The 13818-nt window shown below is 36.9% G+C and overlaps 1 protein-coding gene across 4 annotated transcripts in view; it reads left to right on the top strand.

Annotated features, from left to right (window-relative positions):
* The window catches only part of WDR72 (WD repeat domain 72), a 187462-nt gene that overhangs the window by 53980 nt on the left and 119664 nt on the right, over window positions 1–13818 (top strand). For all 4 annotated transcript variants that reach the window (XM_064365697.1, XM_064365698.1, XM_064365694.1 and 1 more), the window contains exon 14: window positions 6415–6617. In XM_064365697.1, coding sequence (XP_064221767.1) covers window positions 6415–6617 — 203 coding nt within the window. The remainder of the gene's footprint in view (window positions 1–6414; window positions 6618–13818) is intronic.

Below are 13818 nucleotides of genomic sequence, written 5' to 3'. Positions count from 1 at the left end.
CACTTGGAGATGGCATTTCATCCTCACCTACCTGCTGATAATGCTGAAGCCTTTGTGTCTCTGCTGTGATGTCTTCCTGGAATTCTACATGCTGTCCATTTGGGCATCCTTAAACTTGGTCTTTACCATAATAGAGACGTCTCTGCGCCATTCTTATTAGGGCCCTTACTAGGTGGCAAGCAGTAGAAGTAAAGTCAATTTTATCAGAAAGTGGTGTTTATTATAAGGATTCAGGTGTATTTCAGACACTTTTGGGGGACTATTCCTTAGGAAGGAACTAGAAAAAAATAGAAATTTTTAAGTGCTCTCTCTTTCTCTCTCTCTCTCCTTCTCTCCCCTGCCCACATCTCTTTTCTCTTTTCCCTTCCCCTTTCTTCCTTCTCCATTTCTGCCTCTCTCTGTGCATTGTCTTATTTTTCCCCCTCTAGACTAGCATCTTCTGCTCTGTAGTCCACAAAGCAAAAATGGTTAGTCCACAGGTCAAGACGACACATCACACTCAGAAACTGACTTGCTGTCTCCCAGTTACAAGTTCTTGTGCTATCAGGAGTGACCCGGCAACATAGCTGAAAGCTGAGGCAGGCCTCAGGCTTGTGAATGGCACTTTTTGCAGTGTCGGCCTCTCCTGGGCTCTGGGGTCTTAAGTTTGTAGTGCACATTTCTGGCATTAAATCTTGTCACACTGAGACCTTAGTATGCTCTGATGCTTTATAGCCACCTCTTTTCACTGCCTCATGGAAAGGGTAAAATGATTTATTTCTTCAGTGAATATTTAGAGAGACCTGTTTTGAACCAAGCTCATGGAACACATACTTACTAAAAAGAGATCGGTATCTGGTGGGGAAGCAAGCAAATAAAGGACACCAGTGACAAAAGTGATAAGTGCTATAAAGTGAAGAAGCTGAGACAGAAAACGGTACAAGGTAGGGCAATCTATTTTAGAAAGGCTTCTCTGAGGTGGTGAGATGTTAAGCTAATACCTGAAGGATGTGCTAGAGCCAGTAGGAAAAAATTTGTTTTTGATGAAAGAAAAAGAAAAGCTAATTTGTGAATAAGGGGAGGCTGACATGGGAGAAAGCAGAGCAGAGGTGAGAGTATGACTTCTCGGACAGGGAGTTTAGATGTGATCTCAAGTGCAGTCCCAGTGATTTTAAAAAAATCACTAGCAGGTTGTTGATGTTGTATAATCTATTAGGAATATTATCTAGCCTTTAATTTATGCCAGACTCCATTCTGGTGAACTGAAGAGGATTAAAAAATAAGGTAAATATATAATCCTACCCTGAGTTTGATTATAAAGTAGCCTGCGAGGAAAGGCTGATTGAGGAGTTCAAGTCTCAGGTAGGAAGCCATGGGGACCCAAGCTGGCCATATGCTCAGTGACCTCAGGCCTACGTGTGAGGCAGACTCTAGTGGCTGGGGGCCAGAGAAGTTTGTTAATCAGCTCACAAGCTGCTGAGTGAGGACCTCCGTCATGTGACAGAGAGGGCTGTCATGTAGCACAGCCTTCACTGTGTGCTGAGACCTCTAAGCACTTCTATATCTACCCAATTTAATCCTTATAGTAACTCCATGAGGTAGGTATTATTATTATCCCCATTGTACAGATAAGGAAACTGAGGCAGAGAGATGTAAAGTAACTTGCCGAAGGCCACACAGCCATCAAAGGTAGGACAAGGATTTAACTACAGGGAAGTCTGGTGCCAGAGTCTGCTCCTAAATACCATGCTGTGATGATGTGTCCTTGTCTGCCTGAACGGATAGATAGAACATGGACAGGGTTGCCCTTGGGGTCATAGAGAAAGCTCTGGTTCTAAGAGTAATTGATTAGTATGCTGTGGGGTATGTTGAATTGACAGGGAAATCAGTATATATACAAGTGAAAATCCTGTTAATATGGGTCTAGGGATCTGTAGATTACCTTGGCTGATTCTTACATTTCTGTGCACTGACGTTTTGGAAACCATGCCACTTGGAAACTGATCTCTCCTTCATTTCTTATCCAGATGTTAATTGCTTTAAGCTGTCTTATGATTAGCTCTGGTCTCTAATGTACTATTATATAGTTTAAGATAAGATGTTATATAAAAATTCATATTAAATAGAAAAATACTACTGGAAAGCATTTTATAGTATAAAGATTTTACTTGTAATATATTTTATGGAATATTTTTGTACACCTACTTTGAAGGAGAAGATGTAGTGTAACTTTCAGTAATACTTAACTCACCTATGTCTCTACACCTTTCCTTGTTATGTTCAGATTGATTCAAATGAATAATAAATGTGAATTAACTCCTATTCTTGATGTAATATCATGAAATAAAATTATAATTATCACTGAGTTTACTTTGGAAAGCAAAAGTTCTCCTGAAATTGGAAGTCGAATTGAGCAATTTTGTAAACCTTCAGTTTCTTATATTTCTTTAATATCTGGAAACAGTAGCTATTCTGTATCTTGCCCAAGGTGGTATATGAGAGTTGCAAAGGCACCTCTTGTTGGAAATCTTCCTTGTGGTCATGCCTCCCTTTTTGGTTATTTTTATACTAATAGATGTTCTCTAATAGTTTAAATATATCCCTGAAGTGGTGTAAATTTCATAACTTTGGAAACATATTTAAAGAAACATTCTGCATCCCAAGTGATTTATTATAGTGTATTAATCTGAGTCTAATCAGGAAAGAAAAATGATGCAGTAACTTAAACAGAAAATTTAGTATAAATAATTAACTGTTACAAGGAATTTGAATATGAGAGATTAGCTAGTAAGAAGAGAACTCTCAAGAATATAGGAATAGCAGATGTGAAAGATGACTCCTAGCCCTAGAACTTGAGATAGCTTGACCAAGAAACCAAGAAAGACCTCCCCTCAATCCCCAGGGCTAAGCTTCTGACCTTGCTGGAGAGGCTATGGTTATATGTATTGAATGGCAGAGAAGCTACTATGGTGTAGTGCTGGAACTTTCCAGAAATATTCCCTCAAGGGTGCCAGAGAAAGCTGTCCACAGGGAGATAACTTGCTGGAGATGCTGTTACAAAACTGCCCCAAGAATATGCCAAAGAAAGTGTTTGGATGCAAAGTGCTGGTCGCCTGGCCATCATATTATACTACCAGAACCTGTACTGGGGAAGCCACTCACACTACTGCCAGAAAAATACAGCAGAACCAAGAAGAGAAAACTTTTTCTTCTCCTTCTCTTTCTTCTGCTTCTCCTTCTTCTATTTCTTCTCCTGCTTCTTCTGCTTCTCCTTCTTCTATTTCTTCTCCTGCTTCTTCTGCTGCTTCTCTTTCTCCTTTTTCTTCTTCTTGTGTGTTTTCCTTTCTTTCTTTCTTTCTTTCTTTTTTTTTTTTTTGAGACAGGGTCTTACCTTGTCACCCAGGCTACAGTACAGTGGTAGGATCACAGCTCACTGCAGCCTCAACTTTCTGGCTCAAGTGATCCTCCCACCTCAACCTCCCAAGTAGCTGTGACTACAGGCACATGCCACCACGCCTGGCTAATTTTTGTATTTTTTGTAAAGACAGGGTTTCTCCATGTTGCCCAGGCTGGTCTCAAACTCCTGGACTCAAGTGGTCCACCCTAAGTGCTAAGATGACAGATGGCATGACCCATCACACCTGGCTTTAACCCTTTCTTCTACTAGATCTTTCCAGCACCCTCTGTTCACAAAGGTTAACATTTCACCAGCTGATAAAAGGAAAATTATTTATCAAGCCCATATTCAATTTCACAAAGCAAGCAGTGAAGGGCGAATTTGAATCTAAGAGGCCATAAAATGCTAACTAACACACGTGGGAATACCTATCCACTGTCAGAATTTTGACCAAGGTCTTTCAAAAGCTGCTGTCCTGAACTTATTACATAATTAACTTACTGTTTTGAACGTGTGGTTTACTTATCTATCTATATCTTTTACAGAAATTGATAAACTCTAACCACTCCTTATGTCATATGTATGCCTTAATCAGTTCTTCAAAACAAACTATTATTTTTTCAAGTATTTTATAATTAATCATGATAGAAACTCTTGTATACAAAACCAAGTATTTAACATTTTTAGAATGGGAGATTTTTAGTTTTGGGTGGAAATAACTTAGGTGTTGCTTTAAATATTGCTGCTTACCAGTTTTCAGATGTTTCTTCCCTCTGAACTACCAAACAAAGCTCTAGGGGACCTAGACTGAGTCATTCTTATATACTATACATTGTCATTATCTGGCATGGTGGATGGTACATGGTTACATGGTAGATGCTCAGGTAGATTAATTATCTGTGCAAGAATGAAAATGGATTACAACTACCTAAGTTTGTAGATAAACTATTTTTTTCATCACTAAAAATATACAAGAAATAGTTGGGTTTGGGTAAGACATTAGGTATACAATAAAACACGTCCATATTTTACTGGACATAAAAAATGTATACATTTTGCATAAGACACATAAAATGTATTAAAGTATAGTAAGTTCTTTCTCAATACTTCTCAAAATATTTAAAACACATCATAGTTTGAGGAGCAACAGTAAACCGTGAGAAGAAAATGTCTAGGATGATACCATATTCAGAGAGAGACTTCTTAGAAAGACAGCGAATTTTATCACGTAACATGGTTCTAAGTTCTGGAATGCAGTAGTTTTCAGGAAGCAGTAATAACTCTTATCTTTGGTTTGCAAAATTTTTCTTATTGTCAGTCTTGAGAGGAAGAGTTTTCTTGACGTTGCTTTCAGCTTCACTTGATCTATAAATCCTTTTTTTTCTCCCTTAGGTGTATCCTTCAGAAGATTTATCAATCTTTTTTTCCTAATTTATAAAAATTAAAGTTCCAGAATATTTAGCTGTTGTGTACCATAGTGACATACTTTGTGTTTATTCTTTTTTGATACAGGGTCTCGTTCTGTCACCCAGGCTGGAGTACAGTGGTGGGATCTTGGCTCACTGTAGCCTCCACCTCCTGGGCTCAAGAGATCTTCCTGCCTCAGTCCTGCCTAGCAGCTGGAACTATAGATGCTCGCCATCATGCCTGGCTAATTTTTGTATTTTTTGTAGAGACAGGGTTTTACCACATTGCCCAGACTGGTTTCAGACTCCTGGACTCAGGCAGTCTGCCCACGTTGGCCTCCGAAAGTGCTGGGATTACAGGCATGAGCCACCATGCCCAGACAAATATATCAATCTTGATGGAAGAGAAAAGCTTAGAAGAACAACATGTTTATAAGTTTATGTGTTAAGGATGTTTACTTAACATTGTTAAGGGACTCGAGACTGAAGTTCTGCCTGTTATTTGAGCACAGTATCTGTTACTGGTTCAGAATCCACAGTGCCAACTAATGGTAGCTGAGTTGTAATAAAAGGCTATAGAAGAGTGGGAGACAAATGAGAAAGAATAGAATAGTCATAATCTTCAAACATAGATCTATCGATCTTCCTATCTGAAGACATAGTGGCCTATAATTAGTATTTCTATTTTCTTATTGTAATTAAGTTGGTATTTTCTTAACAATATAAATAGTAGATCTACTTCTTTCTCATTGGTAGAAAAGAATATGAAATGAAATCTTTATTTAGGTATTGTTTATCAAATTATTATTCCTTGGTATCTTTATTCAGTAGGAGATAACATATATTTAATGTAGTATGAATAATGCAGATGAACTCATAAGAGACAGAGAACATGATTAATTCATATTATTGAGATTTTGCTGAGTGTATGGCACTGTATTTTATAATAACATTGAACTATTTGTGAATTGGTTTCTGATACTTTTGGTCTATTTTATGCTTTTTTTTTAAATGTTAAGTTTAACTTGACAGCACTCCTAAATTCCGAAACTGGAAGAATAACAGAGGCGAAGGATTTTTTTTAACTCTTCTAATAACATAAGAAATAAAAGTCAAAGGATATAATCTCAACAATACCAACAATAAAACAACAAAAGCCTGTGGGGCCACTTGAGTGAGGAAGGCAATACACAAAACATCCGTGTTCTTACTTGCTCCATTCATTTAAATTACATGTTACCAATTTCAAGCCTGGGAACCCAAGCAAAACACCATGGGTTCTCTGTTGCTTGTGAGTTGGAACACTAGGGGACAGCACTAAAATATTCCATAGTTGTGTGTTATTGATCACTTGCATACCGTATAATAAGAGATTTTACTGTTAAAGACTATTGAATCTCCTGTTGATTTCAGTGGATGAAGAAGCACAAAGAGGAAGATGAGCTTTCCAAATCCATAAGTTCAGACTTTATGAGCAAGTGTTTTGAATAATTCAGAAAAAGCTCCCAGGCTATATTTTGTTGCAAGATACTAAGGCACAAGAATTGTGACTCGTCTGTTAAAGAGTGTTTTGTTCTGTTTTATTCTGTTGGGGTAAATATTTTGCTGAAATTTTTACTTCTTGTTTTCCAGGCACATTGGAAAGGCATGAGACAGGAGAAAGAGCACAAATTATTCTTAATTGTTGTGATGATTCACAGCTTGTGAAGTCTGAGTCTGTACTTCCCGTTGCCTCAGAGACACTTAAGCACAAAAGTATAGAACAGAGATCCTCCAGCCCCTACCAGCTTGGGCCAATACCTTGCCCTGGTCTGCAGGTGGAGTCTTCACGTAAGGTAAGTTCAAATCAAGCTCTTGTTCACAAAGAACATTATGAACCAAATAAGAAGTTATATGCATTCATAAATACATGGCGCTTAAGTATCAGCACAAAAACGAGAACTAAGAGACAGGTACATCTACCAAATAATCTTGGGTGAATCAGTACAACTTTTTGAGTGACTATTATACTTATTTTGGCATAATTTTTGACAAAATACGTACTGGCTTATCAAAATTGAGTTAATTTTATATTAAACCTCAAATCCTAGGTGGTTTTCCATAGGGAAGGAAAATATTTATATTCTGTAGTTTGCATCTATTTTTGTTTTTGAGTTCAGAGTATCTCACTTCTTAAAAGTACTGATTGAAAATAAAATGGTATCAGAAAAACTAGATCACAGTATAGATAATTCTTTTGATACACTCAGTATCACTCGAGATCACTAACTCTAGGATTCTAAGCCTCAGTGAATACACAATGATAGAATTTGCATTTATTTATTTGTATTTATTCTCATAAACCAAGTCAACCAGCTTAGCATAAATTTTGACTAGCTTTATTGTTTTTTACTTCTAAATATGATAATTTAATCTGATTTCTTTAAGGGATTATTTTCCATCTTTTCGCCTTTTCATCTCCAAATTATCCCCTCAACATACTGTTGTAACTATGCCATTTATGTGTACACATCAAATGTATTTTTTCATGTAAACAGATTTTCATAGTATTACTATGTAACTTTTATTTTTAATGGCTGCATTATGCTGTATATGATGTTTTTACCATTGTTGGTATAAATTATTTCTCTATGGTTTGATTTATAGGTTGATTTTTTTATGTTTCATTTTTATGAATAACACATCTATGAACCTAAAGCTTTTTTCATGTAGATTATTTAAAGGATATGTTTTTGGAAGTGGGATTGCTAAATCAAGGTTTTGCTGATTTTTAATTACATATTGTTAACCTGTTCTGTTATTTTAATAGTATTATTAAGACTAGTAAAATACTATTAATAAGGACTTTGAATAAGACCTTATTTTATCTTACGTATATGTATATAGTTAGGCAAAAGAATGTATCATCTTTAAGAAAGGCTAATGGGCCATTAAAGCCATGCCTCAAAGCAGCAGAGTTTGGGGCCAGAGTGCCAGCATGTCATCTTTAGCTTTTTAGATTTAGAGGCCTGATTTAGATTTTACAGATGAGTCTAGGATTTGTCAAACTTTTGAGAACTGAGTCACACTAAATACCTAAAAAATGAATATATAAACTAGAATGACAATTCTTTAATTGGAATTCTGGCACTGCTTGGTACATTCTTACTGCAGCAAAGCTGGGGACAGGGGAAATTGTAACACAGGGTTTCTTGATGAGCATGGATTCAGAACCCAGAGAATATTCATTCATTGAGTTCTAAGAGTTGAATGTAGCCAGTGCTTTCAGCCCATCAGAGTACCTTGGTCAAGGCTGATAATGCATTGAAAAATTTCTAAATTTTGGATTTCTCTAAGACTTCATTTAGAACACCTGCTTTTATTTATACTTTCCTTCTTCAGATATTGAAGCCAGTCATTAAGGAGATGGCTTTTTTTCTTTTCTCATTCAGTCCATTGTCTTTAGGTTTTCAAAAACCTATTTTTCCTATTCTTAACTTGAAAAGATCATTCAACGACATTTCAAGGTCATAAGGACAGTTATATAGATGCAATGAATCTTCAACATTCACAACTGAACATAAGTCCGGAAACTGAATCACACTGACAGTCTTAGGTATCACAAGGCTTCAGTGAATAAAGCCCAGTGAGTGAGCCAAGCCAGCTGTCAAGCATCCCCATCCTGATGTGTCTTTTTTGCTGAATCTTCATAACAGAGCTTGCATATTTAGTGGAAATTATATGCTAGAATAGTAGATGAGAACTAGAGAATGTCTCTTGACTTACATATTTCAGTTGTTTAATGTTTTTCAGGAGGAAATTTCATTCAAGTGTCTTTTTTTATTAGTTTAATTCCCAGAAGGTAAACTGATGATTTATTTCAGTCTCTTGAAGAGCTTCAGAGCTACTTTTCATGTAGTGGCAATAATATATATAGATTTCATTATTTTTTAAAAAAATTTATTATTATACTTTAAGTTCTGAGATGATACATGTGCAGAACAAGCAGGTTTGTTACACAGGTATACACGTGCCATGGTAGTTTGCTGCAGGCATCAACCCATCTTCTACATTAGGTATTTCTCTTAACGCTATCCCTCCCCTATCTCCCACTGCATGACAGGTCCGGTGTGTGATGTTTCCCTCCCTGTGTCCATGTGTTCTCACTGTTCAACTCCCACTTATGAGTGAAAACCTGTGGTATATTCTTTGTGTTAGTTTGGTAAGAAGGATGGTTTCCAGTTGCATCCATGTCCCTGCAAAGGACATGAATTCATCCTTTTTTATGGCTGCATAGTATTCCATGGTATATATGTGCCACATTTTCTTTATCCGGTCTATCACTGATGGGCATTTGGGTTGGTTCCAAGTCTTTGCTATTGTGAACAGTGCTTCAATAAATATACGTGTGCATGTGTTTTTATAGTAGAATGATTAAAATCCATTGGGTATATACCCAGTAATGGGCTTTCTGGGTCAAATGGTATTTCTAGTTCTAGATCCTTGATGAATCGCCACACCGTCTTCCACAATGGTTGAACTAATTTACACTCCAACCAACAGTGTAAAAGCATTTCTATTTCTCCATATCCTCTCCAGCATCTGTTGTCTCCTGACATTTTAACAATCACCATTCTAACTGGCATGAGATGATATCTCATTGTGGTTTTGATTTGCATTTCTCAAATGTCCAATGATGATGAGCTTTTTTTCATATGCTTTTTGGCCACATAAATGTCTTCTTTTGAAAAGTGTCTGTTCATATTCTTTGCCTACTTCTTGATGGAGTTATTTTTATCTTGTAAATTTGTTTAAGTTCTTTGTAGATTCTGGGTATTAGTGCTCTGTTAGATGGATAGATTGCAAAAAATGTTCTCTCATTCTATAGGTTGCCTGTTCACTCTGTTGATAGTTTCTTTTGCTGTGTAGAAGCTCTTTAGTTTAGTTAGGTTCCAGTTATCAATTTGGGCTCTTGTTGCTATTGCTTTTGGTCTTTTAGTCATGAAGTCTTTGCTCATACCTGTGTCCTGAATGGTATTGCCCAGGTTTCTTTCCAGGATTTTTATGGTTTTAGGTCTTACATTTAAGCCTTTAATCCATCTTGAGTTAATTTTTGTATAAGGTATAAGGAAGGGGTCCAGGTTCAATTTTCTTCATATGGCTAGCCAGTTTTCCCAACACCATTTATTAAATAGGGAATCTTTTCCCCATTACTTGTTTTTGCCATGTTTGTCAAAGATCAGATAGTTGTCAATGTGTCGTGTTATTTCTGAGGCCTCTGTTCTGTTTTATTGGTCTATATATCTGTTTTGGTACAAGTACCATGTTCTTTTGATTACTGAAGCCTTGTAATATAGTTTGAAGTCAGATAGTTGATGTAGTTGATGCCTCCAGCTTTAGTCTTTTTCCTTAGGATTGTCTTGGTTATACAGGCTCTTTTTTGGTTCCATATGTAATGTAAAGTAGTTTTTCTAATTCTGTGAAGAAACTTAATGGTAGTTTAATGGGAATAGCATTGAATCTATAATTTACTTTGGGCAGTATGGCCATTTTCACGATACTGATTCTTCCTATCCATGAGCATGGAATGTTTTTCCGTTTGTGTCCTCTCTTATTTCATTGAGCAGTGCTTTGTAGTTCTTGAAGAAGTCTGTCACATCGCTTGTAAGTTGTATTTCTAGGTATTTTATTCTCTTTTTAGCAATTGTGAATGGGAATTCACTGATGATTTGGCTCTCTATTATTGGTATATAGGAATGCTTGTGATTTTTGCACATTGATTTTGTATGCTGAGACTTAGCTGAAGTTGCTTATCAGCTTAAGGAGATTTGGGGCTGAGATTATGGGGTTTTCTAAGTATACAATCATGTCATCTGCAGAGACAATCTGACTTCCTTTCTTCCTATTTAAATACGCTTTATTTCTTTTTCTTACCTGAATGCCCTGGCCAGAACTTCCAATACTATGTTGAACAGGAGTGGTGAGAGAGGGCATCCTTGTCTTGTGCCAGTTTTAAAGGGGAATGCTTCTAGTTTTTGCCCATTCAGTATGATATTGGCTGTGAGTTTGTCATAAATGGCTCTTATTATTTTGAGATACCTCCCATCAGTACCTTGTTTATTGAGAGTTTTTAGCATGAAGGGGTATTGAATGTTTTCGAAGGCCTTTTCTGCATCTATTGAGATAATAATGTGGTTTTTGTCATTGGTTCTGTTTATGTGATGGATTACGTTTATTGATTTGCATATGTTGAACCAGGTTTGCATCCCAGGGATGAAGCCAACTTGATCGTGGTGGATAAGCTTTTTGATGTGTTGCTGGATTCAGTTTGCCAATATTTTATTGAGGATTTTCGCATCGATGTTCATCATGGATATTGGCCTGAAAATTTCTTCATTTAATTTTGTTTCTTTCTTGTCTTCAAGAAGCAATAAAATGCCAGGGTCTTGTTTTCCTACTTATAGGCTGATTTCAACTTCATTTTCTTGTTTTTGCTCCTTACCTTAGATGACTACAATTGTAAACTTTTATTCTTTACATTTGGAGATAATCTAAATTGGACAGGACTATCACTTTCTTTGTCCTACATACTATACTTCCATTATTATTGAAGTTAGTGCTAATGAGATTGATATTTATTTGTGCTTCTCCTAAGCTGTACCTTTTTAAACTACGTACTGCATATCTTCATTGTCTATTATATACTATTTCTCTTAGCATTTTATCCTGTTAGAGTTAAGCTGTTAAGATTGTTTTATTTATTTATTTATTAATTTTTAGAGAAAGGGTCTTGCTCTGTCATCCAGACTGGAGTGCAGTGGCACGATCCTAGCCCACTACAGCTTTGAACTCCTGGGTTCAAGCAATTCTCTCGGCTTAGCTTTCCAAGTAGCTGGGACTATGGGCATTCAACTCCATGCCTGGCTGAATTTAAGAAGTTTATCTTTTAAAGGCAAGATCACATTTTGTTACCCAGGCTAGTCTCAAACTCCTTGCCTCAGGTGATCTTCCTGCCTTAGCCTCCTGAGTCTCTGGGATGTGTGAGCCACATGAGAGGTGTGAGCCACTGTACCTGGTGAGGTTGCTTTATCTTAGTCTTCTTTAATTTATGAGTTTGAAAAGCATGAAATTTTATGGGTGCTTATAAATTCCCTATTTTCCTTGTTATTAATATGGTAAAATGCTTCATGAGTTTTCCTAAGAAAAAAATAATTTTAAGAAACCAAATCATACTCATTTTATATGTGAGGGACAGTATGCCTATGAAATGAAAAACTGTTAAAGGTTACTTTGTATTTCAGAATTGTTTTTGTGTGTGGATTTTAGTAAGACACAGGTGAGATTTTAGTAAGACACAGTTCATTCTCCAACAACAGAATGAACTGTTTAAACAGAAGACTAGCAGGTGAGCTTTTTGTGTTTGGCAATATTTGGACTTCATTAGAATGTTGTATTTATTTTTTCTTGTTGGATTTGAAGCAAGTGCATATAGATCTGGAGAAAGGTTTAAAGGAGAAAAACAAATACAACAAAACATTTTGAAAATAATTCCAATTCAAAATGCTAGAGGAACTGAATTTGTGCTGCTAGACAAAGAATATCTCTGGGATAGGAAAGGAAGACCAGAGTCATAAACAATTTAAAGGAATACAATATCATATTAGTGATGGGGAACTGCTTTTCTTAGCAGTTCTTGTCTAAGGATTAGACAAGATAGAACCTGTTTAAATTGCAATGGAAGGAATTTAGCACCAAAGTAGAGAGTAAACAGCCATCCTAAAATCATCTCTACATGGCAGAAATCTTTGTAGCTTCATCACATTTTAAGGGAAAAATGCCTATTTTGTTTGTTGTTGGGTTAGTTGCCTTTAAATTCTCTTTCTGCATTTCTTGTATGTAAAATGAATAAAAGGCTAAAGTGGATTATTATTCTGGGCCCATTGTAGTATCCTGGAAATGCTTTTTCTTTAAAACTGATTTTCTGTAGAATAATAAAATACATTATTAAAATTAATCTTACTCGGCCGGGCGCGGTGGCTCACGCCTGTAATCCCAGCACTTAGGGAGGCCGAGGCGGGTGGATCACGAGGTCAAGAGATCGAGACCATCCTGGTCAACATGGTGAAACCCCGTCTCTACTAAAAATACAAAAAATTAGCTGGGCGTGGTGGCGCAAGCCTATAATCCCAACTACTCAGGAGGCTGAGGCAGGAGAATTGCCTGAACCCAGGAGGCGGAGGTTGCGATGAGCCGAGATCGCGCCATTGCACTCCAGCCTGGGCAACAAGAGCGAAACTCCGTCTCAAAAAAAAAAAAAAAAAAAAATTAATCTTACTCATTTCTTTTTCCTTTTTTTAATATATCTACTAGGCAATTTAAAATTACAAATGTGGTTTGCATTCCTCTTGTATTAGCCAATGATGAACTAGACCAGGGATAAATATTTTTCTTTCTTGTTGATCTGCTGTGATTTGGATATTTGATCCCGCCAACCTGATGCTGAAATGTGAACCTCAATGTTGAAGAAGGGACCTAATGAGGTGTTTAAGTCATGAGGGCAGATCCTTCCTGAATAGCTTAATGTGGGGATGGGAATGCCTGTGCTCTATCAGTTTCTAAGAGAGTTAGATGCTAATAAGAGCTCCTCACTCTCCTGTCTCTCTTGCTTCCCTTTTCACCATGTGACCTCTGCACACATGGCTCTGGTTCACCTTCCGCCATGATTGGAAGAAGACTGAGGCTTTCACCAGATGTCCAGTCTTCCAGCCAGCAGAATCATGAGCCAAATAAAACTTATTACCCAGCCTCGGGTATTCCTTTATAGCAACATAAAAATAGGCTAAGAAAGGACCAGATAGTACACATTTTTGGCTTTGCAGGCCAGAATTTTGCTGCTACGCATACTCAACTCTGCTGTTGGAGCACAGAAGCAACCATAGACAATTCTTCAGCAAGGGTGGTTGTGTTCCAATAAAAACATTATTTACAAAAGCAGGCAGTGGACTAGAGATGATGCACTGGTTGTTGTTTGCCAACTTATGATCTAGACAGTCTTTA

Source organism: Aotus nancymaae, unplaced genomic scaffold (genome assembly GCF_030222135.1).
Source record: "Aotus nancymaae isolate 86718 unplaced genomic scaffold, 86718_ANA_hifiasm-v0.15.2.pri h1tg000062l, whole genome shotgun sequence".
NCBI lineage: Eukaryota > Metazoa > Chordata > Mammalia > Primates > Aotidae > Aotus > Aotus nancymaae.
The sequence above is the reverse complement of the archived record's forward strand: the minus strand, read 5'-3'. Positions and strand labels throughout refer to the sequence as shown.